This window comes from Callithrix jacchus, chromosome 2 (assembly GCF_049354715.1).
Source record: "Callithrix jacchus isolate 240 chromosome 2, calJac240_pri, whole genome shotgun sequence".
NCBI lineage: Eukaryota > Metazoa > Chordata > Mammalia > Primates > Cebidae > Callithrix > Callithrix jacchus.
The window spans coordinates 9390933-9407738 of record NC_133503.1 but is presented as its reverse complement, the minus strand read 5'-3'; the positions used below and the strand labels follow the sequence as shown (position 1 = coordinate 9407738).

Here is a 16806-nt window from a genome sequence, read left to right as displayed (position 1 = left end):
CCTTTCCCAAGAAAGACAGAGGGGACGTCTTTATGCAGGAAGTCTGTGGCTGTGTCCCTCTCTTAGGAAACAGGCCGGGAGCCTTTTGTGGGCCCTGTCACTGTCTGAGGACGAGAATGGGGGTCTCATTGACCACTTGCACAACACCCTGGGCCCCACATGGGGCCATGGGGGGGTCTCGGGTCAACAGCTGAGGACCTGAGCCCACCTAGTGAGGAGGTGGCTCGAAATCCTGAAGAACGGCTTCATCCTGGCCGGGGACTTGGAGTTTCCTTGAGCAGTGGGAAGCCATTGCTGTTGCTGCTGCTTTTTTTTTTTTAGATGAAGTCTTTCTCTTTCCCCCAGGCTGGAGTGCAGTGATATGATTTCAACTCACTGCAACCTCTACCTCCCGGGTTCAAGTGATCCTCCCACCTTAGCCTCCTGTGTAGCTGGGATTATAGGCGCATGCTACCACACCTGGCTAATTATTTTAATTTTTAGTAGAGACGGGATTTCACCATGTTGGTCAGGCTGGTCTCGAACTCCGGTGATCCGGCTGCCTCAGCGTCCCAAATGCTGGGATTACAGGTGTAACCCACTGCACCCAGCCTGGAAACACTGCTTCTTAGGGCATACTTTCCTGGGGACTGCTTGGAGGGGTGGAATAGTCGGGGAGACAGCCCACTGTGCCTGCCTCGGTTTCCATGGTGAGACCTCGTCTCTACAAAAAATACAAAACAGCCCAGTGTAGTGGCAGGTGTCTGTGGTTTCAGCTACCTGGGAGGCTGAGGTAGGAGGATTGTGGAGCCCAGAAGTGAAGGCTGCAGTGAGCCATGATCTCGCCAATGCACTCTAGCCTGGGTGACAGACCAAGATCCTGTCTCAAAAAGTAAATAAATATGGGTTGGGTGTGGTGGCTCATGCCTGTAATCCCAGCACTTTGGGAAGCCGAGGTGGGCAGATCACTTGAGGTCAGGAATTCGAGGCCAGCCTGGCCAACATGGTGAATTCCCATCTCTACCAAAAATACAAATCAGCCACCTCCCAACCCTAGACTCTGTCCTCCTGGGGCCACCCAGGGGCCAGTCCCAGGCCAGCCCTAATAGCCACCCTTTTCCCTCTCCTTCTCCTTCTCTGCAGGCTCCCCCCTACACAAGCAGTCATCGGGATCCTCCTCCTCCCCGGCTGCAGCTGCTGCCTCTGAGAAGCCAGGCCCCAAGGCGGCCGAAGTGGGCGATGACTTCCTGGGGGACTTTGTGGTGGGCGAGCGGGTGTGGGTGAACGGCGTGAAGCCAGGCGTGGTGCAGTACCTGGGCGAGACGCAGTTCGCACCGGGCCAGTGGGCTGGCGTGGTGCTGGACGACCCGGTGGGCAAGAATGACGGTGCGGTGGGTGGCGTGCGTTACTTCGAGTGCCCGGCTCTCCAGGGCATCTTCACACGGCCCTCCAAGCTGACCCGGCAGCCCACAGCCGAGGGCTCGGGTAGCGATGCCCACTCCGTGGAGTCACTGACTGCCCAGAACCTGTCACTGCATTCGGGCACGGCCACACCCCCGCTGACCAGCCGCGTCATCCCCCTGCGGGAGAGCGTCCTCAACAGCTCCGTGAAGACCGGCAACGAGTCAGGCTCCAACCTCTCGGACAGCGGCTCTGTGAAGCGGGGTGACAAGGACCTGCGCCTGGGGGACCGCGTGCTGGTGAGTGCGGGCACCATTGGGCTCTGGGCCCAGCCTCCCTTCCCTCCCCTGCTCCACCCCACATGGCCAAGCTGGCCATCCGGGGCTGGGCAGGGATGGGACTAGAAGTGGGCTCGGACACAGTCCAGCCTGGGACACGTGTTCCTTATCGGGACCATACAAAGTGACAAGAGACACAGGTAATGTGGGCTCTGGAGACTGTTCCTGCGTGACCCTGGGCAAGTGTCTTAAACTTTCTGGGCCTTGCTCTTTGTATAGGTAAAATGAGATTTTTTTTTTTTTTTGAGATGGGGTTTTGCTCTTGTCGTCCAGGCTGGAGTACAGTGGCGCGATCTCGGCTCACCAAAACCTCCGCCTCCTGGGTTCAAGCAATTCTCCTGCCTCAGCCTCCTGAGTAGCTGGGACTACAGGCACCCGCCATCACTCCCGGCTACTTTTTGTATTTTTAGTAGAGATAGGGTTTCACCATTTTGACCAGGCTGGTCTCGAACTCCTGACCTTAGGTGATCCGCCTGCCTCAGCCTCCCAAAGTGCTGGGATTACAGGTGTGAGCCACTGTGCCTGACTGAAATGGTGTTTTTTTTTTTTTTTGAGATGGAGTCCCACTCTGTCACTAGGCGCCTCCCAGGTTCAAGCAATCCTCCTGCCTCAGCCTCCCTCTGGAGTAGCTGGGATTACAGGTGTGAACCACCACGCCCAGCTAAGTTTTGTATTTTTAGTAGAGAGGGGGTTTTACCATGCTGGCCAGACTGGTCTCGATCTCTTGACCTGGTGATCTGCTCGCCTCGGCCTCCCAAAGTGCCGGGATTACAGGTGTGAGCCACCGCGTCGGGCCTGCCCCAAAATGGGAATTTTAATCGTACCTCATAGTTGGAAGTGCGTTAAAACATATCATTTGTTCAGACGGTGCCTAATACTAAGTACCCCATACATTTTGGCTGTTATTGATATTACCTATTGATCCAGCCTATCCACATGCATGTGCCAGGCATGGACTGGAGAAGTCTGGGAACTGGAGCCCTCAGCACCCCTGGTCCTGGCTGCGTGCAATGGTTCATGTTTATAATCCCAGCACTTTGGGAGGCTGAGGTGGAGGAATTGCTTGAGCCAAGGAATTCATGAACAACTTGGCCAACATAGTGAGACTCCGTCTCTACAAAAAATACAAAAATAAATAACTGGGCATGGTGGCGCATGCCTGTAATCACAGCTACTCAGGAGGCTGAGGTGGGAGGATGGCTTGAGCCTGGGAGGCGGAGATTGCAGTGAGCCGAGGTCGTGCCGCTACACTCCAGCCTGGGTGACAGAGCTAGACCCTGTTTCAATAATAATAAAACTGGGTGAGGTGGCTCACGCCTGTAATCTCAGCACTTTCGGAGGCCAAGGTGGGCAGATCACCTGAGGTCAAGAGTTTGAGACCAGCCTGGCCAACATGGTGAAACCCCGTCTCTACTAAAGATACAAAAATTAGCCAGCTGTGATGGCTTGCATCTATAGTCCCAGCTGCTTGGGAAGCTAAGCCAGGAGAATCACTTGAACCCAGGAGGCGGAAGTTGCAGTGAGCTGAGATCACGCCACTGCACTCCAGCCTGGATGACAGAGACTCTGTCTCAAATAATAATAATTAATAATTAATAATAACGACGATGGCCCGTTGCCCAGGGCCAGGAGGTGCGGATGCCTTATCAGTTACAACCCGAGTGATCAGAGTTGCTGAGGTTGAAAGAAGCAGGTCACTGAAGCTGAAAGCTTCCCGCTGAGGCCCCTCTTCTCCACTAGTCCCCGCTTTTGGGGGCAGGTTGGAAAGGGGACGGTAACCCCCAGTCTTCTGGAGTCTGAATACAGCCGTGACCTGTGCTGGTGGTGGTCAGGCGGACGGGACAGGGCTGTGTCTTGCTGTCCTTGGGAAGTGACATGCAGGGAACGGGGAAGTCCCTGATGGGGCCTTCTGGGCCTGGGGTGTGAGGAGCTGTTGAAGGGACGGGTCCCTGTGTCCAGTCTGCAAGGCTTCCTGGGGAAGGTGGGAGGTCATTCCAACCCGAGATGAAGAACGCGGGCTCGGAGCACCAAGGCCGAGTGGAGAAGGGCAGGGGGCCTGGGGACCCAGAGCAGGGACCCCAAAAGGGTTTTGTTGCCTGGAGTCCCCTCTCCCTGCTCTGGGGACCTGGCAAAGGTTTCTCCTGGAGCTTTCTGGGAAGAGCTCTGGGGTTGCGGGCAGGGGAATGAGAGAAAGTATTTACACCCATGGCCCCGTTGAATCCTCAGGCCTGTGCTGTGATGTGATCTTATCATCCTCACTTTATGGATGGGGAAACTGAGGCTCAGGGAAGTTTAATAACTTGTCTGCCGTGACAAGTGACAGGTGCCTGCCTACTGTTTACTGAGCCGTGTCCCTCTCTGCCCTTCTGCCCTGGTGAGGGTGAGGGCTCTGCTTTTTTTTTTTTTTTTTTTTGAGAGAGGGTCTGGTTCTGTCACTCAGGATGGAGTGCGGTGGTGCAGCTCACTGCAGCCTCAAACTCTTGAACTCAAGCGAACCTCCTGCCTCAGCCTCCCAAGAGGCTGGGACTATAGGCTCATGCCACCCTGGGTGACCTGGTGGTGAGCATGGCCAGATATGGTCCCTGCCCTCCAGCTGCCTCCAGCTTACAGGATAGAGAGACCACAAGGCCAGTGGTGGCAGACATGGGTGTCTCCCTACAGACTCTGCCACGTGCCGGGGTACTCTCAGGGGCTGGCCTGGTGAGGAGGCTGCCCTGAGGAATGGGGTAAGGGCAGAACTCAGGCAATGGCCTGGCACTGACCCTGTTGATGTGGGGCTGGAGCATTGTGCCAGGCCCGTGGCCTGAGAGACTAGAGAAACTGTGAGAAAAGGCTGGACGTGGTGGCTCACACCTGTAATCCCAGCACTTTGGGAGGCCAAGGTGGGTGGATCACCTGAAGTCAGGAGTTCAAGACCAGCCTCACCATTAGAGTGAAACCCTGTCTCTACTAAAAATATAAAAATTACCTGGGCGTGGTGGCGCACGCCTGTAGGTCCCAGCTACTCAGCAGGCTGAGTCAGGAGAATCACTTGAACCCAGGAGGCGGTCACAGTGAGCCGAGATCTTGCCACTGCCTTCCACCTGGGTGACAGTGAGACTCTGTCTCAAAAAAAAAAAACCCCAGAAACTCGAAAGAGCAGGGAGGCTGGCTGAGTGGGCAGTGGGGGAAGCAGGGAAAGATCACACCCCAGAGGCTGACCTGGGTGAACCCAGAGGGTCAGGGACCTGGGATGGAGCTGGGCTTTGCTCTCAGAGCCGAGGGAACTGTGGAAGCTTCATGACAGATTCATGGGCTGAGGAAATCACACCTGCTGCTTGGTGGGGGCAAGAGGGGACCAGGCATAGTGGCTCATGCCTGTAATCCCAGCACTTTGGGAGGCTGAGGCGGGTGGATCAAGAGGTCAAGAGATCGAGACTATCCTGGCCAACATGGTGAAACTCCGTCTCTACTAAAAATACAAAAAAAAATTAGCTGGGCGCACGCCTGTAGTCCCAGCTACTCAGGAGGATGAGGCAGGAGAATTATTTGGGAGGCAGAGGTTTCGGTGAGCTAGATTAGATTGTGCCACTGCACTCCAGCCTGGGCGACAGCGAGGCTCTGTCTTAAAAAAAAAGGAGAGAGAGAATTGGTGGGTGTGGGAATGTGTCGTAGTCTGCAAGGAGCTATGGCTGTGCACAGTCTGGCTGATGTCGTGGGAGTGTCCTGGGCATGGGCCTGTGACTCTGTTAGGGTGGGAAGTGGAGGTTCTGGGGGTTACTGACCAGCCCAAATTGGTCCCTGGATTGGGGAGCAGCTGGTTTGACCCCATTTGATTCTGCCTGGGATGCTCGCTGCACCAGCTCTTCCTGCAGGGAGTGGGAACTTCTGACCATCTCAGAGTATGGTGTGCAAGACGGGCACGAAATGGGCACTGCTACTGCTCTAGAATTGTCTGCCAGGCCCTGGCCTGTCTGCAGTGTCGGCAGCAGCAAGGGGGCTGGGCCACCTTGACCTTGACTTCTCAACCTTTAGGTAGGTTGCATCCTGTGGTTGAAGCACTTCTTTCTGGGAGGCATACCTCACACTGGGCACTGTGCCCAGCACTTTTTTTTATTTTGAGACGGAGTTTCGCTCTGTCACCCAGGCTGGAGTGCAATGGTACAATCTCAGCTCACTGCATCCTCCGCCTCCTGGGTTCGGGCAATTCTCCTGCCTCAGCCTCCCGAGTAGCTGAGATTACAGCCGTGCACCACCACACCTGGGTAATTTTTGTATATTTAGTAGAGACGGGGTTTCGCCATGTTGGTCAGGCTGGTCTTGAACTCCTGACCTAAGGTGATCTACCCACTTCAGCTTCCCAAAGTGCTGGGATTACAGGTGTGAGCCACCATACCAGGCCCACTTTTTTTTTTTTTTTTTTGAGACAAGGACTCGCTCTGTTGCCCAGGACGGAGTGCAGTGGTGCAGTCACAGCTCACTGCAGCCTCAAACTCTTGGGCTCAAGTGATCTTATTTTTATTTTGTAGAGATTGGGTCTCTCTATGTTCCTCAGGCTGGCCTCAAATTCCCGGCCTCAAGCAGTCCTCCTGCCTCAGCCTCCGAAAGTGCTGGGATTACAGGCATGAGCCACTTGAGCCCAGCCTAGTTTAGGATTTAGGTTAGGGAAGAAAAGGACATTCCAGGTTGGAATTACAGAGCAGCAGGATCCAAGACTGACTGTGTGGAGGGAGTGGCAGAGACCTGGTGCCTGAGGGGAGGGGCCAGGAAAGCAACCCCATCTGAAGGCCAGAGACCAGAGAGAACCGACCCAGATTCACAGACAGGCCTCCACGACAGAGACCCCAGGGCCCTACCCAAGGAGGAGACACAGCAGGGTGGGCTCTGAAATCCAGCCCAGCTGGGGTGAGAAGGCCATGGAGTAGAGTAAGAAGAGGTCCACCTGGCTCTTTCACTCCCTGACTACTCTGAACCTCAGTCTCTTCTTCCGTGAATGTGGTAACAGTGCCCGCCTCACGGAAATGTCAGATTTGGAATTCATGTCTTTCATGTGCCAAGCGCACCTAGTGTGCCCTAGGAGATGGTGGGGCAGGAGCTAGTTTTAACTGGGGAGTTGGATTTGCTTAGGCACACTTGAGGCATACTTGAGGTGTCAAGAGAAATTAACATTTCGGCCGGGCGCGGTGGCTCACGCCTGTAATCCCAGCACTTTGGGAGGCCGAGGCAGGTGGATCACGAGGTCAAGAGATCGAGACCATCCTGGTCAACATGGTGAAACCCCGTCTCTACTAAAAATACAAAAAATTAGCTGGGCACGGTGGCGTGTGCCCGTAATCCCAGCTACTCAGGAGGCTGAGGCAGGAGAATTGCCAGAACCCAGGAGGCGGAGGTTGCGGTGAACCGAGATCGCGCCATTGCACTCCAGCCTGGGTAACAAGAGTGAAACTCCGTCTCAAAAAAAAAAAAAAAAAGAAAGAAAGAAAGAAAGAAAGAAATTAACATTTCATTATTTTTATTTATTTATTTATTTGAGACGGAGTCTCGCTCTGTCACCCAGACTGGAGTGCACTGGTGCAATCTCAGCTCACTGAGACCTCCACTGCCGGGGTTCAAGCAATTCTCCTGCCTCAGCCTCCTGAGTAGCTGGGATTACAGGTGCCTGCCACCATGCCCAGCTAATTTTTATATATTTTTTTAGTAGAGATGGGGTTTCCCCATGTTGGCCAGGCTGGTCTTGAACTCCTGACCTCAGGTGATCCACTGCCTTGGCCTCCCAAAATGCTTGGATTACAGGCATGAGCCACTGAGCCCTGCCCTTAATTTTTTGTAGAGAAGGGTCTTGCTGTGTTGCCCAGGCTGGTCTTGGACTCCTGGGCTCAAGTCATTCTCCTGCCTCGGTCTCCTAAAGTGTTGGATTTACAGGTTTGAACCACCACACTCAGCTACACAGAGAAATATATTTTTAAAGACCTAGTGGCGGCGGGAGAGGAGAAGCAAAGTTCTCAGAAACCCTGGGCGTTCAGTAACTGGCCACATGTTGGCCTCTAAAAATGAGGTTGCCGCTGGAGCCAGGAACAGAATTGGTTTAAAACTTTTTAGATTCAGCCAGGCATGGTGGCTCACGCCTATAATCCCAGCACTTTGAGAGGCCAAGGTGTGCCAGTCACTTGAGGCCAGGAGTTCAAGACCAGCCTGAGCAACATGGTGAAACTCCATCTCTACTAAAAATACAAAAGTTAGCCGGGCGTGGTGGCGCGCCAGTAGTGCAGCTACTTGGATGGCTGAGGCAGGACAATTGCTTGAACCTGGAAGGCGGAGGTTGCAGTGAGCTGAGATCACATCACTATATTTCAGCCTGGCAGACAGAGCAAGACTGTCTCAAAAAAAAAAAAAAAAAAAAAACAACCTGGCGATGCACAGTGGCTCACACTTGTAATCCAAGCACTTTGGAAGGCTGAGGTGGGAGGATTGCTTGAACTCAACAGTTCAGAGCAACCTGAGTAACAGTGAGACCCTGTCTCTACAAAAAATAAAAAATAAAATTATCGAAGTGTGGCATTGCACGCCTGTAGTCCCAACTACTTGGGAGGCTGGAGAGGGAGAATTGTTTGAGCCCAGAAGTACAAGGCTGTAGTGAGCCGTGAATGTGCCACTGCACTCCGGGCTGGGCAACAGAGGAAGACCCCATCTCTTAAAAAAAAAAAAAGCAGGGCACAGTGGCTCACACCTGTAATCCCAGCACTTTGCGAGGCTGAGGCAAGTGGATCATGAGGTCAGGAGTTTGAGACCAGCCTGTCCAACATGGTGAAACCCCATCTCTACTAAAATACAAAAAAAATTAGCTGGGCGTAGTGGCGTGTGCCTGTAATCCCAGCTACTCAGGAGGCTGAGGCAGGAGAATAGCTTGAACCCGGGAGGCGGAGGTTGCAGTGAGCCTAGATCACACCATTGCACTCCAGCCTGGGTGACAGAGCAAGAATCCGTCTCAGAAAAGAAACAAAACAAAACAAAGAAAACAAAAACCTTAGATCCCTGCCCCATCCCCATTCCTGCCTTGCCTGGTGACTGTTCCCCTAGCCTGGATCGCAGAGAATTATTGGATAGAGGGATCCCAGGCAGGTGGGACTAAAACAGGAGGTGAAGTGAGTATGTCTATTCTAAGTCCCCCACCCCGACCCCACTCGGCTCCCTGAGCCCTGGCGGCCACGCCTACTCCCTCCACAGTGGAGATTATAGGAAACTTCTCTGGGGAAAACGGCTGGTCCTCTGAGAAATAAGAGAAGGTGATACAGGCATTAAATATGAACAAAAATGCCGCTCGATATGTGAGTATGAATATTCATGTATGTATAAATATTCAGTGAACATTCATGTATGTATAAATATTCAGTGAACAGAAAAGCTCTGGGAAATGAAAAATACCATGGAAATAAGAAGCTGCACAAAAGTGTTAGAAGATAAAGCTAAGAAAATGTTTCGGGAACCGGAATAAAAAGAAAACAGGCTGGGTGCGGGGGCTCATAGCTGTAATCCCAGCACTTGGGGAGGCTGAGGCAGTGGATCACTTGAGGTCAGGAGTTCGAGACCAGTCTGGCCAATGTGGTAAAACCCCATCTCTACTAAAGATACAAAAATTAATCATGCATGGTGGCGGGCACCTGTAATCCTGGCTACTTGAGAGCTGAGGCAGGAAAATCGGGAGGCAGAGGCTACAGTGAGCCGAGATCATGCCACTGCACTCCAGCCTGAGCAACAGAGTCACTCCATCTCAAAAAAAAAAAAAAAAAGACAAAAACAGGAACCGGTCCAGTGTGGTGGCTCACACCTGTAATCCAAGCACTTTGGAGGCCAAGGTGGGCGGATCACCTGAGGTCAGGAGTTCAAGACCAGCCTGCCCAACATGGTGAAGCCCCATCTTAAAAAAAAAAAAAAAAAAGAAAGAAAGAAAGAAAAAACAGAACCAAAAGAACAGAATATTAGAGAACCTGTTTACAGAAAGGGAGGAGGAGAAAAGAGGGGAGAGAACCCAATAATTAATTCAAGAAAATTCCCCAGATTGAGAAGAGCGTTTCTTTCTTTCTTTCTTTTATTTTTTGAAGCATATGTTTGCACTTTTTCTTCAGGCTGGAGTGCAATGGCAAGATCTCGGCTCACTGCAACCTCCGCTTCCTGGGTTCAAGTGATTCTCCTGCCTCAGCCTCCCAAGTAGCTGGGATTACAGGTGCCTGCCACCAGGCCTGGCTAATTTTGTATTTTTAGTAGAGACAGGGTTTCTCTATGTTGGTCAGGCTGGTCTCAGCCTCACAAAGTGCTGGCATTACAGGTGTGAGCCACTATGCCTGTACTCCAGGCTGGGCAACAGCTGGGTATTTCTTGATTGAAAGGGCTCCTAGAATCCCAGGACAGAGGATGCAAAAAAGGCCCACATCAAAGTACCTCATAGTGGCTGGGCGACGTGGTGCGTGGCTGGGCGACGTGGTGCATGCCTGTCATCCCAGTGCTTTGGGAGGCTCAGGTGGGAGGATCCCTTGAGCCCAGGAGTTCGGGACTAGCCTGGGGAACATATTGAGACCCTGTCTCTTGAAAAAAGAATGAGGGTAGCAAGAGAATTCAAAACAGCTGTTCACACAAAAAGTTGTCCTAGTAGGTCAGGCGCGGTGGCTCATGCCTGTCATCCCAGCTCTTTGGGAGGCAGAGGCAGGCAGATTGCTTGAACTCAGGAGTTTGTAACCCAGCCTGGGCAATATGGCGAAAACTCCATCTGTACCAAAAATAAAAGTGAAAAAAAAAATACAAGAATATTCATAGCAACGTTATTCATAATGGCCAGAAAGTGGAAACAACCCTGCTGTCCATCAACAGATGAACTAGACAAGCAGAATGTGGTCTGCCCATACCATGAGTGCCGTTTGGCCATAAAAAGAATGGGATGCTGATACCTGCTGCAGTATGATTGGACCTCGAAAGCATGACGCCAAGTCAGAGAAGCCAGACAGAAATATGTGATGTTCTATGAATCCATTTCTTTTTCGTTCTTTTTTTTTTTTTGAGATAAAGTCTTGCTCTGTCGCCCAGGCTGGAATGCACCCGCATGATCTCAGCTCACTGCAACCTCTGCCTCCCAGGTTCTCCAGACTCAGCCTCCCGAGTAGCTGTGATGACAGGTGTGCACCACCACGCCTGGCTAATTTTTTGTATTTTTAATAAAGATGGGGTTTCACCATGTTGGACAGGCTGGTCTCGAGCTCCTGACCTCAGGTGATCCATCTGCGTCGGCCTCCCAAAGTGCTGGGATCACAGGCGTGAGCCACCACGCACAGCCGTGTGATTGCATTTCTATGAAGTGTCCAGAATAGGCTAGAAATAGACTAACGGTTGTCAGGGGCTGCCAGGAAGATGGAATAGGATGTGATTTCTCTTTGGGACGACGGTTCTGGAAATAGATAATGGCAATGATAGTGAATGTACTAAAAGCTGAGGAATTCCGTTTTAATTTTTATTTTTTGAGACTGAGTCTCGCCCTGCTGTCCAGGCTGCAGTGCAGTGGTGCAATCTCAGCTCACACTAACCTCCGCCTCCTGGGTTCAAGCAATTTTCACGTCTCGGCCTTCCAAGCAGCGGGGATTATAAGTGCCACCATGCCCAGCTATTTTTGTATTTTTAGTAGAGATGGTGTTTCACCATGTTGCCCAGGCTGGCCTCAAATTCCTGAGCTCAGGTGATCCACCCACCTTGGCCTCCCAAAGTGCTGGGATTACAGGCGTGAGCCATTGTGCTCGGCTTATATGTTTATTTTTTATTGTTGTGTTTCATTTTAATTTTTGTAGAGTTGAAGGGTCTCACTGTATTGCTCAGGCTGGTCTCAAAGTTCTGGCCTCAAGTGATCCCCCGACCTCAGCTTCCCAAAACAGGCATGATTACCAGCGTGAGCCACTGTGTTTGGCCCTGTATTTTTTTAAATGGCTAAAATGGTAAATTTTACATTATGTGAATTTATGCCTTCATTAAAAAAGAGGCCAGGCGCAGTGGCTCACGCCTGCAATCCCAGCACTTTGGGAGGCCGAGGCGGGCGGATCACAAGGCTCAAACATTTGAGACCAGCCTGGACAACATGGTGAAACCCTGTCTCTACTAAAAATACAAAAAAATTAGCTGAGCGTAGCGGTGTGTGCCTGTAATCCCAGCTACTCGGGAGGCTGAGGCAGGAGAATCGCTTGAACCTGGAAGGTGGAGGTTGCAGGGAGCTGAGATAGCGCCATCATACGCCAGCCTGGGCAACAGAGCGAGTCTTCGTCTCAAAATAAATAAATAAATATAAACAAAAATAAAAGACTAGGGAGACAATCATCAAAGATAGTTATTTATGGGGAAAAAAGTTTTCCTGGAAAGGAGAAGTATCTGCAATGCATCATCCTCATCTATGAGTACTGTGTACTGAGTCATAGTACTGTAAGCCTGGAGCCAAATCAAAATTTAGATATGGAATACAAAGATTAGCTGGGTGTGGTGGTACGCACCTGTAATCCCAGCTACTCAGGAGGCTGAGGCAGCAGAATCAACACTGTCTCAAGAAAAAAGAAATTAGGCTGGACACAGTGGCTCATGCCTGTAATCCCAGCACTTTGGGAGGCCGAGGCAGGCGATCATGAGGTCAGGAGTTCGAGACCAACATGGTGAAACCCTGTCTCTACTAAAAATACAGAAGTTAGCCAGGTGTGGTGGCTCACGTCTGTAATCCCAGCACTTTGGGAGGCCGAGGTGGGCGGATCACGAGGTCAAGAGTTTGAGACCAACACGGTGAAACCCTGTTTCTACTAAAAATACAAAAGTTAGCCAGGCATGGTGGCATGCGCCTGTAATCCCAGCTATGCAGGAGGCTGAGGCAAGAGAATTGCTTGAACCTGGGAGGCAGAGGTTGCAGTGAGCTGAGATCGTGCATCATGCCACTGCACTCCAGCCTGGATAACAGAGCGAGACTCCATCTCAAAAAATGAAAAAAAATTTAGATATGGACCAGGTGTGGTGATTCACACCTATAAAATTCCAGCTCTTTGGGAGACTGAGGCAGGAGGATTGTTTAAGGCTAGGAGTTTGAGACCAGCCTGGGCAACATAGCAAGATCCTGTGTCTACAAAGAAGTTCTAAAAACTTAGCTGGGTATGGTGGCACACACCTATAGTCCCAGCTACTGAGGAGGCTGACGTGGGAGGATTGCTTAAGCCCAAGAGTTCGAGGCTGCAGTGAGCTATGATTGTGCCGCTGCACTCCGGCCTGGGCAACAGAGCAAGACCCTATCTCAAAAACAAAAAGAAAAGAACAACACTAGAAAACAACAACAAAAAAAAGAAAGGCTGATTTTAGGGTTAACGTTTATCAAAGCTCTGGGATATACTGGACACCATATATACAGTACTTAATTCTCATGAAAACTCTTTTTTTTTTTTTTTTCCTTTGAGCCAGAGCCTTGCTCTGTTGCCCAGGCTGTAGTGCACTGGCACAATCTCAGCTCTCTACAACCTCTGCCTTCTGTATTGAAACGATTCTCCTGCCTCAGCCTCCTAAGTAGCTGGGATTACAGGTGCCCACCACCAGGCCCAGCAAATTTTTGTATTTTTAGTAGAGACAGGTTTCACCATGTTGGCCAGGCTGGTCTTGAACTCCTGACCTCAGGTGATCCACCTGCCTCGGCCTCCCAAAGCGCTGGGATTACAGGCGTGAGCCACCACACCCAGCCACGTAAACCCTTTTTAGAGATGAAGATGCTGAGGCTCAGAGAGGTTAGGTAACTTGCCTAGGTGCACACAGCTTCTAAGTGGCAGAGTTTGAATGCAGGTCTGCGTGTCTGTCTCCAAAGCCTGTGCTCTTGCCTGGGTCGGCCCTGGGAGGCACTGGTTAACCTGTCTCCGTCTCAGTCACCTTGGGTGTCTCCCCCTCCCCTACTCCTGCCTCCCATGTCCTCTGCATCCTGGAAGGGATGGATGGGATAAGCCTGGGCTGAGTACCCCTGCCGTCTCTGCCTCTGCCGCTGCATCCTCTGGACCTGAGTCTCCCTGTGTGCCGACAGGTCGGCGGGACGAAGACTGGTGTGGTGCGGTACGTGGGGGAGACAGACTTTGCCAAGGGCGAGTGGTGTGGCGTGGAGCTGGATGAGCCTCTTGGGAAGAATGACGGGGCAGTGGCAGGCACCAGGTATGGGGGGTTTCTTCTGGGGAGCATGGGAGGGGGCTCCTCTCCCCAGGGTGGGCGCAGGGGATGGAGATGGGACATTGGAGGAAGCCAGTGTCTGTAATATAAGTCCTTTCCCGTTCCCTCCTTCCCAACAGCCCACTAAGGTGGGTAGTGGGATTATCATCCCATTTTACGGATGAGAGTATGGAGGCCAGAGAGGTCATTGTTCAAGGTCGCACAGTCACAGGCAAGCACCAAGAGAATCTGTCCCCAGGCTCTCATCTTCATGTCACTCATGGCTAAGTGGGGTGGGAGCCCTCAAAAAGGAGAGGGAGGCTGGGCGCGGTGGCTCATGCCTGTAATCCCAGTACTTTTAGAGACTGAGGTAGGTGGATACCTTGAGGTCAAGAGTTTGAGACCAGCCTGGCCAGCATAGTGAAACTCTGTCTCTACTAAAAATATAAAAAATTAGCTGGGCGTGGTGGTGCCCACCTGTAATTGCAGAACTTGGGTGGCTGAGGCATGAGAACCACTTGAACTGGGAGGCATAGGTTGCAGTGAGACAAGATCACACCATTACACTTCAACCTGGGTGACAAAGTGAGACTCTATCTCAAAAAAATTAGCCAGGCATGGTGGTGTGCACCTGTAGTACCAGCTACCTGGGAGGCTGAGGCATGAGAATTGCTGGAACCCGGGAGGCAGAGGTTGCAGTGAGCCGAGTTCGTGCCACTCTGTCATTCCAGCCTGGGTGACAGAGCAAGACTCTGTCTCCAAAAAAAAAAGGAGAGGCAGCAGTCCCTGCCATCTGGCGTTGGGGTCCCCTGAATGACACATGAAATAATCAGACAGTGCTCAGCCCTGTATGGCCAAAGGCAGACCTCACAGATGGGTTCCAGGTCTCACATCATCTCTGATGGAATTGACTGCTGGCATTGCTGGGTTAGGAGGGTCTGAGGCTATGTGTGGGCTTGTGGTGGGTGGGGGAGTGTTGTGGCAAGCGGACCACGTCTGTCATGGGTGTGGACTACGGTGAGACCACCTGAGTGCCTGTGCAGTCCCTGGCTGGATTCTGTGGTTGAGATGAGGCTGTGACTGCTCTGAGCAGGAGTGGTCACCAAGGCACGGGGAGGAGCCAGGCTTGGGCCAGGCCTTGAAGGAAGGTAGGGTTTCCTTTTGGAAGAGGCTCGAGAGGGGTTATGTTAGGCAGGGGCTGGGAGGATAGGATGAACAAAGACCTGGAGGTGGGAAAAGGGAGGATGGGGCAGCAGTTTCAAGGAGAATCAGAAGCTGGACGGGGGCCAGGCATGGTGACTCACGTCTGTAATCCCAGCACTATGGGAGGCTGAGGCTGGAGGATCACTGGAAGCCAGGAGTTCAGGACTAGCCTGAGCAACATAGCAAAACCCCGTCTCTAGAAAAGGTACAGAAATTAGCCCGGTGTGGTGGCACACACCTGTAGTTTCAGGTGCTTGGGAGGCTGAGGTGGGAGGATTGCATGAACCCAGAAGGTGGAGGCTGCAGTGAGCTACGATCATGGCACTGCACTCCAGCCCACGTGACAGAGCGAGACTCTGGAGAGAGAGAGAGAGAGAGAAAAGAAAGGAGAGAGACAGAATTAAAGAGAGAGAAAGAGGAAGAAAAGAAAGAGAGAAAAGAAATGAAACTGGATGATCCCACTTCTCGTGGTCCAGTGTAGAATCTATGACCAGAGAGGTTTTGAGAGAAGAAGAGAACCCGGGGTTCCCATGGCAGTGTTTGCCTTCCTGTTTGCAAGATGAATGTTTCTCTTGGCTCACTTTTGCTTTCAGAATTCAGGGGCTGGTTGGACAGCAGCCCCCACCCCACCCCAAGGTGTCTCTTTCAAGATTTTTCTTCTCCATACAGGGACTCTGTGGGCAGAGAGCTGATGGGATTCTTTCATTCTAGGGGTGGTCTGAGGGTGGCCTGAGAGTGATGCTGCAGCTGTGGCTGGGGTCTCTGAACAGTCTGTGGGAGCCAAGCTTGGTGGGTTTCAGAGCCCAGCAAACTGGAGATCCAGTCCCAGCTTAGCCACGTAACCAGCTCTGTGACTGTGGGCGAGCTACTTAACCTCTCTGAGCCTAATTTTCTCATTTGTGAATGTAGTTAACTTTGGGGAATGGAGATGAACATTCGGCACAAAGTGGGTCCCAGTAATTATTTCCTACTTCCAAGAGTATCTTCATTGGCTGTTCATAGCTGCAGAGACTCTTGAGACCCTACTCACCCCTATCCTCTTTGTGAGAGTCCTATCCGTCCATCTGGAAGATTTCCACCTTGGAGTGTCTTTCCAGATGGGCCCTGAGGAGGTGTCTTTCTGTCTTTGTGTCTGGCACTGAAGAGGCAGAGGAGGGAGGGGAGGCTCCAGGCTGTGGGCTGTGACAGCAGCGTGGGTCTCTCTTGCTTCCACAGGTACTTCCAGTGCCCACCCAAATTTGGTCTCTTTGCACCCATCCACAAGGTGATCCGTATCGGCTTCCCATCTACCAGCCCAGCCAAGGCCAAGAAGACCAAGCGTATGGCCATGGGTGTGTCAGCACTGACCCACAGTCCCAGCAGCTCCTCCATCAGCTCCGTCAGCTCTGTGGCCTCCTCCGTGGGGGGCCGGCCCAGCCGCAGTGGCCTGGTGAGGGTGGGGCTGCAGAAGGGGGTTCTCTGGTGTGCATTTTGGGAGGGGGGAGGATGTATAGAGATCCAGCTGTCCTGGTCTGCCCCTGACTTACAGTTCCAGTTTTGGATTTTTGAACAAAGATGAAAGTGCATGTCTTTTAATAGGGAAGATTGAGCCATTTATGTTTATTGTTATTTTTAGATAAGTGATTTATTTAGCCTGAGCCTTTCTCTGGAAGTTAAGGAGGGTTATACAGATGCAGGGCAGGGGGTCCAGAAAGATTGACATTGGCCCCTGGATGAAGGGAAA

General features: G+C 51.9%; 1 protein-coding gene across 2 annotated transcripts in view; it reads left to right on the top strand.

The window, feature by feature from the left end:
* CLIP2 (CAP-Gly domain containing linker protein 2) overlaps positions 1-16806 on the top strand; it is a 98925-nt gene that overhangs the window by 41336 nt on the left and 40783 nt on the right. For both annotated transcript variants that reach the window (XM_035279731.3, XM_035279721.3), the window contains exons 3-5: positions 1123-1679; positions 13762-13886; positions 16299-16512. In XM_035279731.3, coding sequence (XP_035135622.2) covers positions 1123-1679; positions 13762-13886; positions 16299-16512 — 896 coding nt within the window. The remainder of the gene's footprint in view (positions 1-1122; positions 1680-13761; positions 13887-16298; positions 16513-16806) is intronic.